General features: G+C 51.1%; 1 protein-coding gene across 4 annotated transcripts in view; it reads left to right on the forward strand.

Annotated features, from left to right (window-relative positions):
• The first annotated feature begins 2,300 nt into the window (after window positions 1-2,300).
• Window positions 2,301-20,134, forward strand: part of ASAP3 (ArfGAP with SH3 domain, ankyrin repeat and PH domain 3) — a 49,554-nt gene continuing 31,720 nt past the window's right edge. For 2 of the 4 annotated variants that reach the window (XR_003136617.3, XM_025447218.3), the window contains exon 1: window positions 2,310-2,501. Coding sequence is in view for 3 of the 4 variants with exons in the window: in XM_025447218.3 (XP_025303003.3) it covers window positions 2,373-2,501 (129 nt within the window). In the remaining variant the exon portion in view is untranslated. Of the gene's footprint in view, window positions 2,502-20,134 lie in introns of all 4 variants that reach the window. The other 2 variants (XM_049105871.1, XM_025447217.3) reach the window with 2 other exon arrangements.

A 20,134-nucleotide genomic window follows, 5' to 3' on the forward strand; every position in this document is an offset into this window, starting at 1 on the left:
CAAGGAAAAGGAAAACAATTGTCTCAGAATTCAAAGGAAAGACTGTTTCAAGAAGGAAGGAATGGTTAACCTTGCAAAATGCTCCTAGAAGTCAAGCGAGAGAAATGACTGTTGCATTTTAAGAGAGAAATCCTAGTTGACCTTGAAATAACACTAAAGGAATTCCAGCTGGAAACAGACTAGAGTGAGTTTAATTAAGGGTGACTGAGTTCTATTTCACAGCATATTTGCCCTGTTCCCTCCAACAGTCTATACACAGTTTTTCAACTATTAACTCTATTACACAAGTAGTATATGCTCCTTACAGAGAAGTCAGGGTATAGAAATTAGCCAAGAGAAAAAAATTACTATTCATAATATCCTCAGCAGGTAATATCTTAGTGTTTATTTTTTTGGTGTGTGTGTGTGTGTGTGTGTGTGTGTGTGTGTGTGTGTGTTTTCTGTCAAGTATGTAATACTCTTAATCACCTTATGGAGTAAAATACTATTAGGCCACTTTAAGAGTTGAACATTCAGGTTTGGGGCAGCCTGGGACTCTTGATTTTGGTTCAGGATCTTGGGGTTGAGCTCCCTGCTGGGCATGGAGTCTGCTTAAAATTCTCTCTCCCCCTGCCACACTAAAAAAAAAAAAATGAAGAAGAAAGAAAAAGAAAATTCAAGTTTAGAGAAGCTAGCAATCTGCTCAGGTGCGTGCAGCTGGTCAACAGCAGCAAACAGGATTGCAACTTAGACCTATCAGATTTCAAAGCCAATAGTCTTCACCGCAGTGCTTCCCTGATTTTTTTTTTTAAGATTTATTTACTTATTCACGAGAGACAGAGAGAGATGAAGCAGAGACATAGACAGAGGGAGAAGCAGGCTCCTCGCCGGAGCCTGATGCGGGTCTCCATCCCGCATCCCGGGATCACGACCTGAGCTGAAGGCAGCCCCCCAACCACTGAGCCACTCAGGCTCCCCATCTTCCCTGATTTTTTTACTAAAGGAATCCTTTCCATAGGGCTTCAGGCTCCAGAGCAAAACCTAAGTGGATTTCTATCCGGAACCCGAAACTTCATCCACCCAAGGATATACGTGGTTCCCGAGAGGCAAGGGTTAATAGTGGGAGGGAGTGGCAGTCTTCAGCCCCGTCGGGACGGTGAGCCGGGTTGAGGAATGAAAGGCACCATACTGAGCCCTAGAAGAAGGAGGGCAGGGTGAGAGGGTCCGCAGAGGGGGAGCGGGTTGCTCAGCGCTTATTCGGTACATGCACGTGTTAGGTTCTTTCCCTACAACATCACAATTTAGTGGGCATCATACTTCTCACTTTGCAGAGAAGGAAAGTGAGGTTCCAACAAGAAGGAATGTACTTTCCCCCAAATCCCACAACTACCCAAGGGCACCGAGCCAGACGGAACCCGCAGGGGCCGAAGCCAAGGGGCGAGTGGGAGGCTCCGGTGGAGCGCAGAGCCGAGGCCGAGGGCGGGGTGCGCGGAGCAAGGGAATGGTGCAATTGGGAGCGAAGGGGGTGCCGAGACCGGGTGGGCTTGGTGGAGAGATGGGGGCCGGAGTCGGGGTGAGGCTGAAGGGGAGAGATCACGGGGGCCGGGAACGATTCCGTAGAAGACGCAGGGCGCAGGCAGGAGGCGCGCGGAGGTGGAGCACCCGGGCGGTGGGAGCGGGGCGGACTTGGGAGGCCCGGGACGAGGAAGAGAGGGGGCGTGGCCGTGGAGGGGCCGCGAGCGCGACCGGGAGGAGAAGCTTCCCGGGAGGCCGGGGGCGGGGCAGTGAGTCAGGGCCGCAGCTCTCAGGGGCTGGGCGAGCTGGGGGCGGGGCCGGAGCTCTCAGGGGCTGGGAGCGCTGGGGGCGGGGCCGGAGCTCCCCGGGGCTGGGCGAGCTGGGGGCGGGGCCGAGGGGCCGGGGGCGGGGCCGGGGGGCGGGACAGCGAGTCAGGGCCGGAGCTCTCGGGGGCGGGGCGAGCTGGGGGCGGGGCCGGGGCGGAGCTGAGTCAGGGGGCGGAGCTCTCGGGCCGGTCGTCCTGGGGGTGGGGCTGGGGAGCCCGGCGAGGGTCCAGGGGCGGGGCTCCGGGGGCGGGGCCGGGAGCCCAGCGCGGGGCCGGGGCCCGGCTGACCCGGCTAAGGGGGCAGTGGGGGGAGAAGCTGCAAGGCCGGGGGCGGGGCCTAGGGGCGGGCGGGGTGGGGAAGCTCCGGGCTCCGGGGAAGAGGCGGCCGTGCGGGAGGCGGGCAGTCGGGGCGGGGCGAGCGGCGCGGAGGAGGCGGGGCGTGCAGAGGCCCCGACGGCGCTGGCGGCGGGGCTGTGAGGCCGCCCAGCTCCGTGCAGCGAGCGCCCCCCGCGCCCCGCTCCAGCAGTCCCGGCGCCCCCGCCCCGCGCCCGCCATGCCCGAGCAGCTCAGCGTCGCCGAGTTTCTGGCCGTCACCGCGGAGGACCTCAGCTCCCCGGCTGGGGCCGCCGCCTTTGCCGCCAAGATGCCCCGGTGCCGGGGGGCGGCCCTGGCGCGGGAGGAGGTGAGGGGGCCGAGGCGGGAGGGTCGGGGGTCCCGGCAGGGCCTCTCCTCGACCTTCACGGGCGTGACCGGAGCTGCGATGGCCCTTACCGCGCCCCGGAAACCTGACCCCTCTCTAGATCCGTGAGAACCGAGGGCATCTCCAACATCGGCGCCCGCGCTGTGCGCTGTCGAGTCCGGGGGAGGGTCCGAGGGACCTGGGGGTGGGGGGGTGGCTTAGGTCCTCTCGATAAGGGACTTCACAGGTCGGGGTCATCACCCCAGCGCCCTTGTTCACCTGCCCGGTCGCACGCGAGTTTGTGCAGCGCCTCTCTGCATCTGTTTGGGGTTTCATCTTTGGAGCCCCACGAGTTTGCTCCCCGAGTCCCTCCCCTGCTGGGAAACAGGCCTTCCCGCCTCGGTCCTGAACTTACTTCTCCTCGGCTGCAGGGAGGCCCCCTCCCCCTGGCTGCTGGTTCTGAGATTTGGCCGGCGCCTGTGGAATGAATGCGAATGAGAAGGCGCCAGGAGCCGGGGTTCACCTTGGCCAGGCTGTTGGCAAGTTTGTAGTCTCCCTCCCCTCCCCTTCCCTCTTTGTCTTTCCCAGAAACGCGTCCCAGGCCTTCGCCCTTGCGGGCTGCCGCACCCCATTCCCGGCTGTACTGGAGTCCGGTCCTCCTCTGCCGACCTGCTGCGCTCTCCCGGGCCTCTGCAGGGGCAGTTGTAGGGCAGACACCCTGCCGCTTTGGGCCCGGGGAGAATAATGTGCTTGTGCAGCTCCCTTTCAGGGGATGCCCCAAACTGGGTGGCATTTTGGACCTTAGCAGGGACTCTCCTCTTCCATCTTTCACCATAGGGGTATTGAGTGCCTACTGTGTGGCAAATGCAAAGCTCAACGGTTCAAAATACCCCGGGCCAATGTCTTGAGGAATGTCTCCTCCGCCCCTCCCTGGCAGGCTGAATCCCCCATCCCAGAGTCTATGTGCATCTCTCTGTAGGGGGGATAGAGGATTGTGGAAAGAGCATTCACTTTGCCAGAGGCAGAGCTGTGTTCAAATTCTGGCCTTGTCGTTTGCCAGCTGTGTGAGCTTAGGTATGTGACCCGATCTGTTTGAGCCTCATTTTTGGCATCTGTAAAATGGGATAATAATGTTTACCTCACAGGGCTATGGTATTAGGGTGAGTCAGTGTGTATAAAGCATGCATCTTGATAAATGGAATGATTACCGGGTTAATTGATGGATATTTTTAGACAACGACTGAGCTTCTTTTGTCCTCCTTTCTCTCACAGAGCCTCGCCTAGTGCATTGCACCTAGTAGGGTTACAGGCTTTCGTTAAAGTAAGAAGCAGCCAATGACGTTTTGGCTGCTTTCCTTGGAGTCTACCACCTAGGAATGTGGATTCTGTTTTTCTGGGAGATTCACAGGGAAACTGTCATCCTGGTTGGGAGAGTGCTTTCTGAGGTTTGTCTTCATAGCCTCACGTTTCATGACCTGGAAGAGTTCAGTGCCATTTGCATCCCTAGGGCTTTCACAGTTCACTCTCCTCTCTGGGTTGTTCATTAAAATGTTAAATCAGAGCAGGAGCAGGAGCAGGAGAAGGGGCTGTACTATGAACGTTTCTCCAGGGACAGAAATGCCCATTTATGCCTGTGCATCTGGCCTTGCCTGGCTTAGTGTGTGTCAGCACTTGTGTGTGATGGTGGTGGGGTGCAGGGGGGGAAATTTCAGGGGGAGCCCTTGGAACTGGTCTGGAGGCTGTAGTAGACTCTGGCCAGGGCTCAGCTTTGTCCCAGTTCAGGCTAGACAAAAATCTAGCCTCCTTTGCCTTCAGGACTTTGGTTTGGTGCATGTAAGGGTTTGTTTTTGCAGCAGGAAAGTCTGTGACACCCAAACACAGCTTTTCTCTTCAGCATTTCAGTGTCAGAAAAGTTAGAATCTGACCTTTGGATTGGACTTTCCTGAGGTTTCCTGTTTGATTTTGCATTCATGTTTATATTTACATGCAGTTTGATGCTGGCATCCGCCTACCCCCCACCCCCCAGCTCCCCCACTCCATCCCTACCCCCATTCTGGTCATGACTAACCCACCCCCAGGCCTGAAGCTCCATTTGGCTGAATTAAAATACAACAAATTCTTAAAGCAAGTCTTCCAGTGCCTGCTGTCTTCCTGGGAGTTACTAGAGACTCTGTCCTGGGACTTGCAGCCCTTTTTTATTTTTGTAGTCCTACTAAGAAGGACCCTTGGCAGGCCACTGAAAACTAGAATGTCAGCATTGAGCAACCCTATAAGATAGAGATCACCTATCTTAAAGAGATCACAAACTCTCATTTAAGTTGGGGAAATTGATGTCCAGAGAGCACAAGAGACTTGTCCAAGCTCTACCTCTGAGTAATAGAAGAATTGGCATTGCTACCCAAATATTCTAATCCCTGGTCCTATTCTATTTCTTTCTGAAGTCCAACTGCCTATTCTCCCTATGTAGTGTCTCTGAACCTCAGTTATTCCACTCTTAAAATGGGTCTAATAATCCCTCCTTGATTACCTCTTCTAGGTTGTTAAAGACTTTTGTTTTTCATTGTGAGACACTATACGAATGTGAGAGAGTATTAAAACAAATAATTCTGTCAACCACTCTTTCCTGTTCTGGGCCCCTTTACAGTCTTCATCTTATTGGCATTCACAAGAACACAGGTAAAAATGGGCCCAAGAAGGTTAAGGCAATCTCCTCGTGTCACATAGTGGGTCTGTCCAGTTCTCCATGCCATCTCTGGGCTAGGCACCAAGGACGTAAACATGCTGCTCTGGTTTGCTGGCTGTTTGGGGAGATGTGGCCTATCTTAGGGAGATAAGTAGGAATCCCAAGAATCTGTCCTGAGTGCCTAGAAAGAAGTACAGAAAGGTCTCATAAGAGGCCAGTGGGGTGGGGGAGTTAGAGAACAGTGAGGACTGGTGCAGTCAGGGAGAACTTTCTGGAGGAGGTGACTTCCAGATGGGTCTTGAAGGCTGGAGGAACTCCATCATTCAGTGGAGAGGGTGAGTGAATTTGGAAACTGGTGGGAAGAGAATATATTCAGGAAGCAAGTAAGCCATTTTGACCAGTGCTGAGAATTGATGCTATATTATGCATCTCAACTTGTGAACTTATATCTCCTACTAGATTTAGATAAAGTAGTCTTCCACAAATAGGAGATCTTCCAAGGCTTGTGTTTCATATATTTATCTGAAGGTTAATGAAGTTTTAATTGCACAAAGGGCAAGATAATTTTTTATTAAGTTTTAAATTTGGGCTACTGTGACTCAGGTGGTTAAGCATCTGCCTTTGGCTCAAGTCATGATCCTGGGATCAAGCCCCATGTTGAGCTCCCTGCTCAGTAGGGAGCCTGCTTCACCCTCTGCCTCTGCCCCTTTCCCTGCTTGGGCAAATGAGCATGCTCTCTTTTTCTCTTACTGTCTCTCAAATAAATAAATCTTTTACAAAGTTTTAAATTTTATTTATTTATTTTTTAATTTTTATTTATTTATGATAGTCATACAGAAAGAGAGAGAGGCAGAGACATAGGCAGAGGGAGAAGCAGGCTCCATGCACCGGGAGCCCGACGTGGGATTCCATCCCGGGTCTCCAGGATCGTGCCCTGGGCCAAAGGCAGGCGCTAAACCGCTGCGCCACCCAGGAATCCCGAAAGTTTTATTTATTTTTTTATTTTTTTATTTTTTATTTTTTTTTAAATATTTTATTTATTTATTATAGTCACAGACAGAGAGAGAGAGAGGCAGAGACACAGGCAGAGAGAGAAGCAGGCTCCATGCACCGGGAGCCTGACGTGGGATTTGATCCCGGGTCTCCAGGATCGCGCCCTGGGCCAAAGGCAGGCGCCAAACCGCTGCGCCACCCAGGGATCCCGGAATCCCGAAAGTTTTAAATTTTAATTCCAGTATAGTTAACATATAGTGTTATAAGGACATGATCATTTATAATTTAAAAATTTAAAAACATAACAGAAAAAGCAAAAGTCACCTCTGACCGAGCCTCACAACCCTTATACTCTCCCCAGAGGTAATTGCTGTGGAAGTGTGTGAGCTTCCCAGTGAATGTCCTCAGAGAAGATACATTATCGTAAGAGGGTGGTGCTTAGGAGGAATGTTTACTTCGGTTAGTACCGTGTCTTATATTACATAGTTCATACTTTATTGGAGTCAGATTTGTCTCTTCCATTGTGGCTTTTTTTTTTTTTTTTGAATCTCGTTTTTACAAAGAATTTCGTCATTAATACTCTTGTGTATTTTATGTTCTGTTTCATCCTCTGTCTTTGTTTTACAAAAAATAATAAAAATCGTGTAATCTTAGAGACTGTTTGCAAGAAACATAAGCCTTCTCAAGCTGTTTCTGTTGAAGGGAAACTTGTTTTGAGGAATTAGAGGTGCCTCGTGGGACTGAAGCGTGGGAAGGAGGAGCAGAGCGCACCAGGGCCTCGCTTGAGGTGGGGAAGTAGTCAGGAACAAGGCAGCTGCTTCATCATTCTGGCTGCCTTGCCTCTGCTTCTTTCTGCACCTCTGAACAGCGCCTTTGCTCACTTGTCATCACAGGACCCAAAAGGTATCACCCAGTCTTCTTGGGAGGACAGGTGGCTTCAGCCCTCCAATTAATGTGACCTCGTGAGTCTAGTGTCTATAGGTAACCAAGCCAGTCTTGTGTCCCACTTTCCGGTTCCTGGCAGAGAGCTCGATCCAGCTTCTGGATTGGTTCTAGGAGTGGCTTTTCACCCCTGGTTTCATCAGCAGAGGCCATGGAAGGGCAGACTTGGGCAGGGGAAGCGTGGCTACAGACCTGTGCTTGGGAGGGAGCGCTGCTCAGAGAAGAGAGGCAGAGCCTGGAGAGCCCCTACTCCCCATGTGTCCATGGCAGTTGTGCTTTGTGTGGCACAGCCTTAGATCCAGGGAGAGGCACTGTGCTCATCCTGTTTTCTGCCTACTTGGTTATCCAGGTGTAGATGGACCTGTCTGGAAAGCTCAGGTTTAGTGGGATTAAAAAGATGGAGAGCTAAGGGCACCTAGGTGGGTCAGTTGGTTGGGCATCCAATTCTTGATCTCTGGGTCATGAGTTCAGGCCCTGCGTTGGGCTCTGCGTTGGGTGTGGAGCATACTTTAAAAACAAAACAAAACAAAAGGACAGCTAGAGGGTGTAGCATGACTTGGAAGGCTGCGATTGCCAATTCATCACTTGGGCTTTTTGCTGGACAGTGAACCCAATCATAGTGTCCAAGGAATGGATGAAGCCAGTCCTGCTGAGGGACACAGCAGTCAGCATAGTGCCTGGGGACTGCTCCGTGCCAGGCCCTATATTACGCACTGGGTAGATACACTGCTTTTTCAGAGAAATACAGGCCTAAGCTCCAAGAGCTTACAAGTCTTCTGGGGAAGACAGCTAGTAAACAGATTAACAAACAAGGAAGTAATTTCATGTTGTGATAAATGGCATGAAGCCTCATCCTCCTGGTCAAGGCCTTCCCTGGGGTTTGGCCCTGGGTCCTCATTTCTTTGCATGCTAGCCTCTGCCCAGGCACTCTCACCCATACCCATGGCCACGGTCCTCTCTCATCTTTAAGTGACTCACTTACATTTGTATATCCAGCCCAGACCTTCATGTTTAGCTGCTCACTTGGCTATTTCACTTAGACATCTCAGCGTGTCCAAAACCATACTCGTGACTTCCCCCAAAGGCTGGCCCTTCCAGTATCTCCTTCTCCATGAGTGGTACGTCCCTCTATTCTGTTACACCAGCCAGAAACCTTCTACCTCCTCATGCATCCTTCATCACCGGGGGGGAGGGGGGGGGGGGAGGGGGGCAACAGTTCTATAAACATCTCCACAGCCTACCCACTTCTCTACATCCTGACCCTGGTCCAAACCAGCATCACCTCTCCCCTGGCGCACTACAGTAGCCTCCTAACTTCTGTCTCCGCTTTTATTCTAGGTCAGTTCTCCATGATAGCTCTATATCTCTCCTTTGCAGCACACATCATGAATATATTTTGTATTTATTTGTATAATGATTTTATTAAAATTTGATTTCTTTTTTTTTAAAGATTTTTATTTATTTATTCATGAGAGACAGAGAGAGAGGCAGAGACACAGGCAGAAGGAGAAGCATGCTCTCTGTGGGGAGCCCAATGCGGGACTCAATCCCCGGACGCCAGGATTACACCCGGGGCTGAAGGCAGGCGCTCAACTGCTGAGTCACCCGGGCATCCCTAAAATTTGATTTTTCACTAGATTTTGACTTTCATGAGAATAGAACTTAATCTCACCACTGTACCCCTGGTATTTAGGAGTATTAATAGAGAATAATGATGTGAGGGTGCTCCGGATAGAGGGAACAGCTTAAGTAAAGGCCCTAAGGCAGTAAAGAATCTAAAGTATCTGTGACACTTAAAGGAGGCCAGAGAGGCAGAAGTGTAGTGATGAGTAGATGGAAGAGCATGACCAGATGAGTTTGGGAAGGCAGGCAGGGGCTAGGTCATATTCAAGCTTGTAGGCCCTGATAGCAGTTTGGGATTTTATCTATTTTGCAGGCAAGCAGCATGATCCAATTTCTGTTCTAGAAGGATCATATCAGGTGCTGTGTGGAGATTAGATTGGAGGGAGCAGGAGAAGACCCAAGGAGAAGACCTAAGACCCAGCTGCTGTTGTAGCTGCAACAGCTGTTCATAGAAGAGATGATGGAAGTGTAGATAGGGCCATGATTGGTGTAGGAGAGAGGTGGACAGATTCTAGAAGTATTTTATAAGTGGTAACATCAAAATTTGTTGATGGAGTGCATGTAGAGGGTGGTAAAAAAAACCAACCCCAGATTCCTAAGGAAGAGTGCCATTTACTCTTCCCTTGGAGGGGGAAATCTGGCAGAGAAATAGGTTTTGGGGGAAAGTCAGGAATTCTGTTGGTACAATCTTGTAGTTCTTTGAGACATCCAAGTGGAGATGTCAAGAAGGCATTTGGAGTTTGTGTGTTTATTTGTTTCGGATATATAGTTCTGGAGATGAAAGGAGTGGGCTGGAGACATGCATTGGAGAGTTGTCAGAGTTGAGATAGTGGGTTTCAAACTTGCATCTATGTAAGAATCTCCTGATATCATTCCCAGCTGTATCTTTCTTAGGCTTCTTATTGCAAGCAACAGAAACCACCCTGAGCTGCTTTGCACAAAAAAAGGAGTTCATTGAAAGGGAATATTCAGTAGGTCACAGAATTTCTGGGAAGCTGGAGAACTGCAATGAGGTGGCTGGCAGGATCTCAGCCAAAATCATTCCACTGAGCCAGTTTGGCGAGGACACTGCTGCCATGTGCTAAATGCCACAACTTGTTATTATCCCTGTCCTTGGAGACTGGGCTTCTTCATTGCTGTTGCCACCGGCGTGAGAATGGGTCTTCCCCTCTCCACTCCTGATTCAGAGTCTGCTGTGAGTGCCTGATTGGCCGAGCCTGGCTCACACCCCTGTACCCTAGCAGCAAGGGAGTCTGGAAAAGCAAGAATTTGGTCTTGTCAGCTTTTGTAGGAGGTGAACTCTGCCAGGACTTTCACAGCAAGTCATTTCCCAGATGGAGGACAGAGATTCAGATGCCAGATTGGCAAAAAATGACAAATGTCCTTGGCCAGTTTGCCAGCCTGCAGGGGGTTGCCTGGGAATCTGCATTTTAACCAGCACCCCAGGAGATGCTCATGCAGGCAATCCATGGACCACATATTCATGCATTGCATTAGCTGGTGTTTAAAGCTGAGGGAATGGATGTGATCACCCAGGGAGAGGAATGAACGAGGCCTGGGTCCAAGCTCTGGAGAGCTCCAGGGCCGAGAGATTAGGAGGGGAAGACAAGTTAATAAAGGAGGCTGAGAGGCGCCTGGGTAGCTCAGTGGGTTAATCATCTGCCTTCAGCTCTTGGTCATGATCTCAGGGTCCTGGGATGGAGCCCTGCATTGGGATCCCTGCTCAGCAGGGAGTCTGTTTCTCCCTCTGCCCGCCCCCCCACCCCTGGCTTGCGTGCACTCTCTCTCAAGTAAAGAAAATCTTAAAAAAAAAAAAAAAAATAGGGCAGCCTGGGTGGCTCAGCGGTTTAGCGCTGCCTTCGGCCCAAGGTGTGATCCTGGAGACCTGGGATCGAGTCCCACATCGGGCTCTCTGCATGGAGCCTGCTTCTCCCTCTGCCTGTGTCTCTGCCTCTCTCTCTCTCTCTCTCTCTCTCTCTCTGCATCTCTCATGAATAAATAAATAAAACCTTAAAAAACAAACAAACAAAAACTGAGGCTGAGAAGGAGATGTCAGTGGGGAAGGAGGGAACTGGAGAGAGTATAGTGCTGCAGGAGCCAGGAGAGGAATGTTTCGAGGAGGGAGCAGTGCTCAGCTCGGTCAGGTGCTGCCTAGATGTCCAGAGGCAAGATACGAAAATGGCAAACACAACCCCTGAGCGTGGCCACGCGGATGACCAGGTTCCGAGCAGGGCCGGTGCTGGCTTCCCCTCTGTGCCGGCCTGGCCTGATGCGAGGAGTGGGCAGCTGGGCAGTTGTCCTGGGACGGGGAACAGAGGCAGGGGGTGATGGCTGCAGACCTGAGCCGAGAGGCTTTTCCAGGATGAGCTTAGACCACAGCCCTGTCTGAACCTCACCTCGTCCTGTTACCTGCCTCTGCACGAGGGCAACAGGTAGAGCCTCCTCCCCTCTGTAAACATCAGTCTTCATTGTTCGCTTCCTTGCTTGATGTTCAGCTGTTTTTGGCCACCGGGATGATGCAAGCGGGTTTGAGAACAGAAACTGGAACTTTAGGTCATGGCAGAAAGAAATGCTTTCCCCTAAGGCAGTTTGGTAGTCTAGCCCTCAGGCAGACGTTGTCTTGCTGGAAGATCCTTTGTTTGTTTAGATATTTATTTATTTACTGGAGGGGGAGGGATGGGGAGTGAGGGGGAAGGAGAGAGAACCTCAAGCAGACTCCCTGCTGAGCATGAGCCTGACATGGGACTCTATCTCATGACCCCAAGATCATGACCTGAGCTGAAACCAAGAACCGGGCACTCAACCAACTGAGCCACCCGGACACCCTGCTAGAAGATCCTTTCCATGGGCCTAGTGCCTGGGCCCAGAGCACATGAGGCAGTGAGGCCCATGGAGGCACCGTGAGTTCCCCAGACTCCAGGGCAGAGCCCTGGGCGCCCTCTGTCCTAGGAACATTGTGCCTGGGCCTCACTGGGGTCAGTGAGTGGGCCTCACTGTGGAGGGTACAGGAGGCTGACCTGGGAAGGGTTCTCGAACTCAGCTGGCTTTTGACCTTGACTGAGCTTTTAAGAACTTCAGATGCCATAGGCTCCACCCAGACCCACTTTTTGAGACTCTCCCAGGAGTGAGGCCTGCACAAGTAAGCAGTTCAGAAGTTCCCCAGGCGACTGCTGAGCAGTCAGGGTGAAAATGATTGTGGTAAGCTATGGCCTGCCCACGTAAGGTCATTGAACTTATCGAACACCTGCTGTGTGCAAAGCGGATTTTAGGTTCTGAGGGCACACAGATGAGAAGACAACGCCCCCATCTGGAAAGGATAAGGACTTACGCCCATGAAAAGCTGACAATCCACAGCATCTAAAGATGTGGCTGAGGTCTATGGAGAGGATCCAGTGGCTGATGTCAGACAAACCTGGGTTTGGATTCCTATTGGCCATGTGACCCCAGGCAAATGACTTCACCTTTCCGAGTCTCAGTTTCCCCATCTGTAAATCAGGGGCCATACAAACTATCTTGTGGGGTTGTTTAAGGGGATAACCTATAGAGTGTCTAGCATATCCCTGGCACATAACAGACACTTAACTTTCTAAAAGTCCCTTTTACTAAGAACACAATTACACCTGCACAAGGGATGACTAAAGAGATCAGGAACTGCAAACAGAAAATGAGATCATTGCAACAGGGATGAAGCCATTACTACGAGTGAATGCTAAAATCGTCCCAGTGGTGCTGGCACCAAAGCAGAAAGAGGAATCTTGTGTCCCCTGCGGGCGTCTAGGAGTGAAGAGCTGAGCCCAGTTCTGCACAAGGCAGATTCTTCCCTCAACTCTGCCTTTTGCTGCCTCTCAACCGTTCATTTCTTCCTCAAATGGTGGTTTAAAAAAAAAAAATTTTTTTTTTAAATTTATTTGACAGAGAGAGAGCACAAACAGGGGAGGGGCAGAGGGAGAAGCAGGCTCCCTACTGAGCAGGGAGGCGTTTGGACGTGGGGCTGGGTCCTAGGATCCTGAGATCATCCAGGATCCCAAGATTATGACCTGAGCCGAAGGCAGACGCTTAACCGGCTGAGCCACCCAGGCGCCTCTCATCAAACATTTATTGAGAGCCTCCCGGAGTCTTAGTCCTGACTGTGCATTACAGTCTTCTGGGTTGCTGTTAAGTAGATTTCTTAAAATTAAGAGAAAATTCACTATTTTAACCATGTCAAAGCATGCAGGTCAGTGGTCATTATTCACAGTGCTGGACAGTCCCCACCACTTACCCCAGAACATCTCACCCCCAAAAAGAAATGCTGTGCTCCTTAGTAGTCATTTCCCACGGGCCCTCCCCCAGCCTCCTCTTCCCTCGGGATTTGCCTATTCTGAGTATTTCATATCAGTGGAATCCTACGATATGTGCCCTTTTGTGTCTGGCTTCTTTCACTTAGCGTAATGTTTGCAGGGTTCCTCCTTCATGTCCATCTGGGATGCTTTAAAAGCAATAAAAATAGGAACAGCAAACACACCAGGCAGTGCTGTAAGCATTTCCCAAATCTAAGCCCTGTAATCCCATAAGGAAATAAGGCACAGAGAGACAGACAGCTTAGTAAACAGGATCACCAAGTAACTTACAGGATGCCCATGCAAGATCTTTTACATATTTATCCTAAAAAAATTATTCCTTGATGATCTGAAATTCAAATATAACAGCATGTATTTTATTTATTTTTTGCTAAATCTGGCAACTCTACTAGCAGTAAGTAGCAAAGCCAGGATTGGGACTTGGGAGTGCTTGACCTCTCACTCCATGGGTCGTGCCTGACTGATTTTAACAGGTCTCAAGTGAGGCTCTGGTATCCTTACCTTTTTTTTTTTTTTTTTTAAGATTTTATTTATTTATTCATGACAGAGAAAGAGAGAGAGACAGAGAGAGAAACAGGCAGAGGGAGAAGCAGGCTCCGTGCAGGGAGCCCGATGTGGGACTCGATCCCGGGTCTCCAGGATCACAACCCTGGGCTGAAGGCAGCGCTAAACCGCTGGGCCACTGGGGCTGCCCATGGTATCCTTACTCTTTGAAGTGCTCCAGGTGATTCCCCTGGCAGCCTGGGGATGTGGGTCACAGGGCCTGGGAGGACAGAGAAGATGTTCACTGGGCAGGAGAGCTACCCTGCTGCCCTCCCCGTCCGCTGGGCCCTGGGCTACTTGCTGAATGCCTGACTGCACTCGGTCCTGTGAGATTGATGCTGTTATTATCCCATTTGATGGATGGAGAAATAGAGGGTCTGAGAAACTAAGTCACTCGCTCCAGGTCACCTCAATAAGACTATCAAAAACAGAATTCGGATCTCAGAACAGTGTGATTTATGGAAGAGCTGGAGTCCTTAACCGCTGCTGCTGCTTCTCTGTTCCCATAGGGCCTTGGTCATAGTCATTCATTCGTTTACCCATTTATTCATTCTACAAATGCTTGCTGCTGCCCACGTGCCGGGCCCCGTGCTGGGTGCTGTCCATGCAAAGGCAAATGAGCTGATCCCTGCCCTTTGAGTCTTCAGCTCTAGAGGGAAGTCAGACATGTGTGGTACGTAAGAGCCACGAATGCCCTGATAAAAGCCTGTAGTGCACACAGGGTGGCACAAAGGCGGGTGGGATGAGTTCTGGAGGGGTCAGTTCTGTTGAGGGAGGGAGGTGGTGACCTAAGCTCAGTCCAGAAAGATGAAGTGCCTACTAGGTAGGATCGGGGAGGAACTCTCTGGCAGTGGGAACAGCATGAGCAAAGGTGTGGCAGCTGGCAACAGCCTGACATGTTGAGGAAATGGCAGTTTGGTAGGACTGGAGTTTATGGGATCAGTGATGGATATCCAGTTGGGTGCAGGGAGGGGAGGCAGGTGACCCTTTGCTCCCCTATCCAGGGAGGCCAGGCCAGGCTGTCTGTCTGCAGAGTTGGGTGGAATTCAGGGCTTGGGGCCAGGAGCCAGACGGGAATCTAAGGCGATCGGGCCGGCAGAGTTCTTGCTCTCTTAGCTCATCACTGCCTAGCAGTCTCCCGAGAAAAATCCCAGCCAGGAAACTTGGGGTTTGCAGAGGCCTCAGCTTATGTTGAGGGTGCGGCTCCCTTCCTGAAACCCCTCTTCCTGCCCGCTTCCCACCACCCTACAAGGGGCAGCCCGTGAGGCCAAGCAGCTTCCCTGGCCGGGGAGACCTCTGCAGGGGCCCACAGAGGGGGCCCACGGCCAGTCACCGGCTCCAGCAGCAGGAAGGAAAACAGCGAGAGGCCGAGGGACCCTGAAATAATAAATGTCAGAGCTGGCAGGAGCCTTCCGATTCCCGCCCAGCCGCTCTGTTCCAGACTCCAGATGGGAGCTGAGAAGTCCGCCTGGGAGGGAAGAAGACCAAACCAGGTCACAGCAGGGGCTGTGTAGACCTGGGGCTGACCCTAGGTCCTGGCTCCCGGGCTCTGCAGTTTGGCCCATGCAGGGGCAGCAGGCAGGCAGGGCATGGGCATGGGAATGGGCCTCCCCAAGGTGGGTGATGCAGAGCTTAGCTGGCAAGGGCCCTGCCCTGCTCTCTGGCGCCTCCTTCTGACTGCCCCAGCCTGGACTCTCGGGCCCTGGGGGGCTGGGGCCTTGCCCATCCAGATGAAAACCATATGGAGACCTGCTCTTGTGGTTGGCTGAGTTTGGACCAGCCCTGCAGTATACAGGAACAGGACTCTGAGTCCCAGAGCATTGACCTAGAAGGGGATTTAGCACTCACGTCCATCAGCTCTAAGGTGTACAGATGGGGAAACAGAGGCACAAGAGGAAGGAACTTACTCAGAGGGACACAGAGGGGCTAGTGGCAGAGGCACACCTAAAATCCAGTCGCTCTCTCTTCCCTCAAAATGTTTCTGCACTATCTCTCAAGATGCCTGGCATCCACCATTAGAAAAAATACGGCCTAATTTAATCTTCACGGTAGCGCTAACAGAGATAACAGGCTCAGCCGGGAGGGATTTACCTCGTGGTTTGCTGTCACATGATAGTGAGACAAGGCTCTGGAAGCTAAGGGCTCTACCCTTCTGGAGCTACCTACGTGACCTTGAGCCAGTTGCATCATCTACCCCAGCCTCGGTTTCCTCATCTGTAAAATGGGAAGGGTAATAGCTATCTCAGTGTCTCTGGGAGGAATAAATGAGGTCAACATAAAGTGCCTGCCCCAAAGCGATCACTCAGTAAGAAGGGGGGTGATTGGATTCGTGTTAGTAAGTAGACTCACTCTGGGACCTCGGAATCATTCCTTCCTGTTGTGTGAACTGCTTTGGGTTGGGCCAGTCTCTGTTCCACCCCCCTCGTGCCTGGGGGATGAGTCTACACCCTTTTCTCCCACTCGGCCATGGGTCTGCAGCCAGATCCTAGAGCTGATCATTCTACCACCAGAATTTACCACGTCACTCCTCTCTTGTCCAGAGCCCTGCGGGTGTTCCCCCTCACTCGTGGGGTAAAACCTAGGAGTCTGGTTCAAAGTATGGACTCTGGGGCAGCCCTGGTGGCGCAGCGGTTTAGCGCCGCCTGCAGCCCAGGGCGTGATCCTGGAGACCCTGGATCGAGTCCCACATCAGGCTCTCTGCATGGAGCCTGCTTCTCCCTCTGCCTGTGTCTCTGCCTCTCTCTCTCTCTCCCTCTCCCTTTCTCTCTCTCTCCCCCTCTCTGTGTCTCTATGAATAAATAAATAAATGATTTAAAAAAAAAAAAAAGGGGATCCCTGGGTGGCGCAGCGGTTTGGTGCCTGCCTTTGGCCCAGGGCGCGATCCTGGAGACCCGGGATCAAATCCCACGTCGGGCTCCCGGTGCATGGAGCCTGCTTCTCCCTCTGCCTATGTCTGCCTCTCTCTTTCTCATGAATGAATAAATAAAATCTTTTAAAAAAAAAAAAAAAAAAAAAAAAAAAAAAAAAGTATGGACTCTGGAGCCTGACAGCCCGGGTTGAGGTTCCACCACTTACTAGTTGTACGAGCCTGGGCAAATGCCGAAACTTCTCTGGACCTCAGTTTCCTTATCTGTAAGACCTCCTGGGGTTATTGACAGGGTTACATGAAATGGTACAAAGTAGGTCACACGTGGTAGAGCATGTGACTCTTGATCTCGGGAATGTGAGTTCAAGCCCCATGTTGGGGGTGGAGATTACTTAATAAATAAAAGTAAAAAAAAAAAAAAAGAAAAGAAAAGTATGTCACATGCTTACAACACAGCCTGGCACGTGGTAGTGATAGAAGCATCTGGTCAGCTCTCACTGCGAGCTTGGTCTCCCAGGGGGTCGTTCTGGGCCCTGCTTGGCCCTGACGGCTCACTGTAGGCCCTGCTAAGGTGCTGCTCCAGGAAGCTCCAGGCTGGTCCTCAAATGTGGGAAGCATTCCTGCCCAGGAATTTGCCAGGCACCTCTCCTCTCTTGGAGTCGTCTCTCCATGTCTCACTGTGCTCCACCAATGTCTCCTCGTTTTTTCAAGGCCTTGGAGAAGCATCACTTTATCTCAGTGTGGGGCGCTCACTCCTCATCTGTGTCCTCCCACAGCCTTCTCTCCTGTTCTGGGCTCCCCAAGGGCCTCCTCAGCTGTTTGCTTTTTGTCCTGTCTCCCAACACCAATCGTGTCCTGTCTCCACCCCCCCTTGAGTTCAGGACCCGAGCTGACATCCCTCTTTCCCCAGCACCCGTGCAGGGCCTTGGTACAGCGAGGTGCTCAGTATGTGTGACTGAGCGCCTACTGTGTGCCGGGGACTCATTAGAGCCCTTAGCCAGGCTCCTTCCTCTGCCTCACTGGGTGGAGGTCAGGTTTGCAGATTTGAGCTTCCCAAGCAGACACTATTGAAGGCATGGAGCAAGCTGGGATCGCCCTAGAGGTGGGATGCTGGAAATACTTCTCAGTCCCACCCTTGCCCTTCCTTGCTGGCCACCCAGGAAGGGCCCAGGGGGGTTCCCTGCCTTTCTCTGGATCTGGTAGTCAGGCAGGTTGGACGAGAAACAGCCAACTTTAGAGCCTGATGTGACCAGGACAGCTCACGTTTGCGTGGGCTACAGGCTTCCCAGTCTTTTTTTTTTTTTTTTTTTAAGATTTTTATTTTATTTATTCATGAGAGACAAAGAGAGAGGGAGGCAGAGACATAGACAGAGGGAGAAGCAGACTTTCTGTGGGGAACCCGATGGAGGACTCAATCCCAGAACCCCAGGATCACGCCCTGAGCCGAAGGCAGATGCTCAACTGCTGAGCCACCCAGGGGTCCCTGCCCCGGTCTTTAGATGAGTCTGTTCTCAGTGGGAAGTGATGAGCAAAGGGGACCATCCTTCCCATTTTGCAGGTAAAGAGCCTCCTGTTGGCCAAGAGATGCTGGGGACTTGCCCAGAGTCTCAGAGCGAGTGAGAAACTGGGTCTGGAATAGACCTGCCTCCACATCCTGTGTTCTTTCCACCATGTGCCCTTTTGTCACTAGGCTGCAGAGCCTGGAGGCTGCCTCTAGCCCAAAGGTCAGCCTTTACTCCTTCCTGCCCCTCGGAGACCCTTCCAGCTGATCCTTGCCCTCCATGGGCCCTGCACCCCCAGGCCCTTGGCCCCCCTCGGGCCAACTTCTCCAAACCCACTCTTCCATCCCATTCCCTTTGTTGAAAGCTGTGCCCAGACAGCTGTCATCAAAAGGTTCCACATACTAAGGGGGCCTGGGTGGCTCAGTCAGTTGAGAGTCTGGCTCTTGACCTTAGCTTGGGTCTTGATCTCAGGGTCTTGGTCTCAGGGTCATGAGTTCGGGCCCCACATTGGGCTCCACACTGGGCGTGGAGTCTACCTAAAAAGAAAGAAAGGAAGGAAGGAAGAAAGGATCCCTTGTCTTCTTGTTATTAACTCTGTACTGTAGAAATTTTCAAACACACAAGAGTAGACTCGCCCAGCTTCAACAACTATTAATATTTTCCCAATCTTATTTTTTTCATCTACTAGCCCTTACTTTTTTCTGATTATGGAGAATTTGGAATTGTCACAGAGACAGAACAAAATGATGAACTACCTCCATTTACACGTAACCCAGTCCTCCCCTCCCCACACCCCCACCTGTTTTCCTGACTCTTGTCTTATTTTGAAGCAAACGCCAAAAATTTGCTTAAATTCCAAACAGTTTTTTAAAAAGCGAAGTGAGGTCCATACGTTGCCATTTGTCAGTGTGTGTGTTTTGAGCCTCTTAACGATTTCTCCTCCATCATTTTTGGTTTCGTTTTTTGCAATCCCCTTGTTAAAGAAATCAGTGACTTGTTCTGTAGTTTCACATGGTCTGTGCTCACTGTTGCATTCCCCAGGCGTGGCTTCACGAATTTCTCCATCTGCATTTCCTGTACGTTGGTAGTTGGATGCAGAAATGAGAATCCCTAGGGTTTTGTGTGTGTGTGTGTGGGGGGGCAGGGATGTTACATATTTTATATTATATCATTTCATTAAATGTTTTAAGTGTAACTTGGCTTGCTCATTAAAACGTAGTATTTTAACTTTCACATTTAATATGTAGTACATGGGGGATGCCTGGGTGGCTCAGTGGTTGGGCACCTGCCTTCGGCTCAGGTCATGATCCCAGGATCCAGGATCGAGTCCCACATCGGGCTCCCTGCGAGGAGCCTGCTTCTCCCTCTGCCTGTGTCTCTGCCTCTCTCTCTCAGTCTGTGTGTCTCTCATGAATAAATAAATCTTTAAAATAATAATAAAATGCAGTACATATAATTTAGCCATCTTTGTGGACGTCAAAGCTCAGAAGAGCCAAGATTCTGGCCCTTACAGGGTGGATCCCTTCTTAATGTCAGAGTTTCATTGACCTTCCCACGGAGTCATACTTTTAGTGTTGCTTGAGAAGTTTGTAAACGGACAAAAAGTTACCATGAATTCAAGAATGTTTTTTGTTTGTTTTGTTTCGTTTAAGATTTTATTTATTTAACAGAGAGAGAGAGAGAGAACATGCACAAGCAGGGGGAACAGCAGGCAGAGGGAGAGGGAGAAGCAGACCCCCTCCGGAGTAGGGAGCCCTACGTAGGGCTCCGTCCAGGACCCCGGGATCATGACCTGAGCCAAAGGCAGACACTTAACTGACTGAGCCACCCAGGCGTCCCTCAAGAATGTTTTTAAAGACTTTTTGTGGCTTTTTTTTAAATTTTTTTTTAAATTTATTTGAGATAGAAAGAGGAGCAGGAGAGAGAGAGCATGAGCAGGGGGAGGAACAGAGAAGAGAGGGAGAAGCAGACTCCCCGCTGAGCAGGGAGCCTGATTCAGGGCTTGAACCCAGGACCCTGGGATCATGATCTGAGCCGAAGGCAGATGCTTAACTAACTGAGCCACCTGGGTGCTCTGGGTTTTGTATCTTGTTGATCCTAACGCTGCATACAGGTTTGGAATGTGGTCATGCTAATCTGTGAGA

The sequence above is a fragment of the Canis lupus genome, chromosome 2 (assembly GCF_003254725.2).
Source record: "Canis lupus dingo isolate Sandy chromosome 2, ASM325472v2, whole genome shotgun sequence".
NCBI lineage: Eukaryota > Metazoa > Chordata > Mammalia > Carnivora > Canidae > Canis > Canis lupus.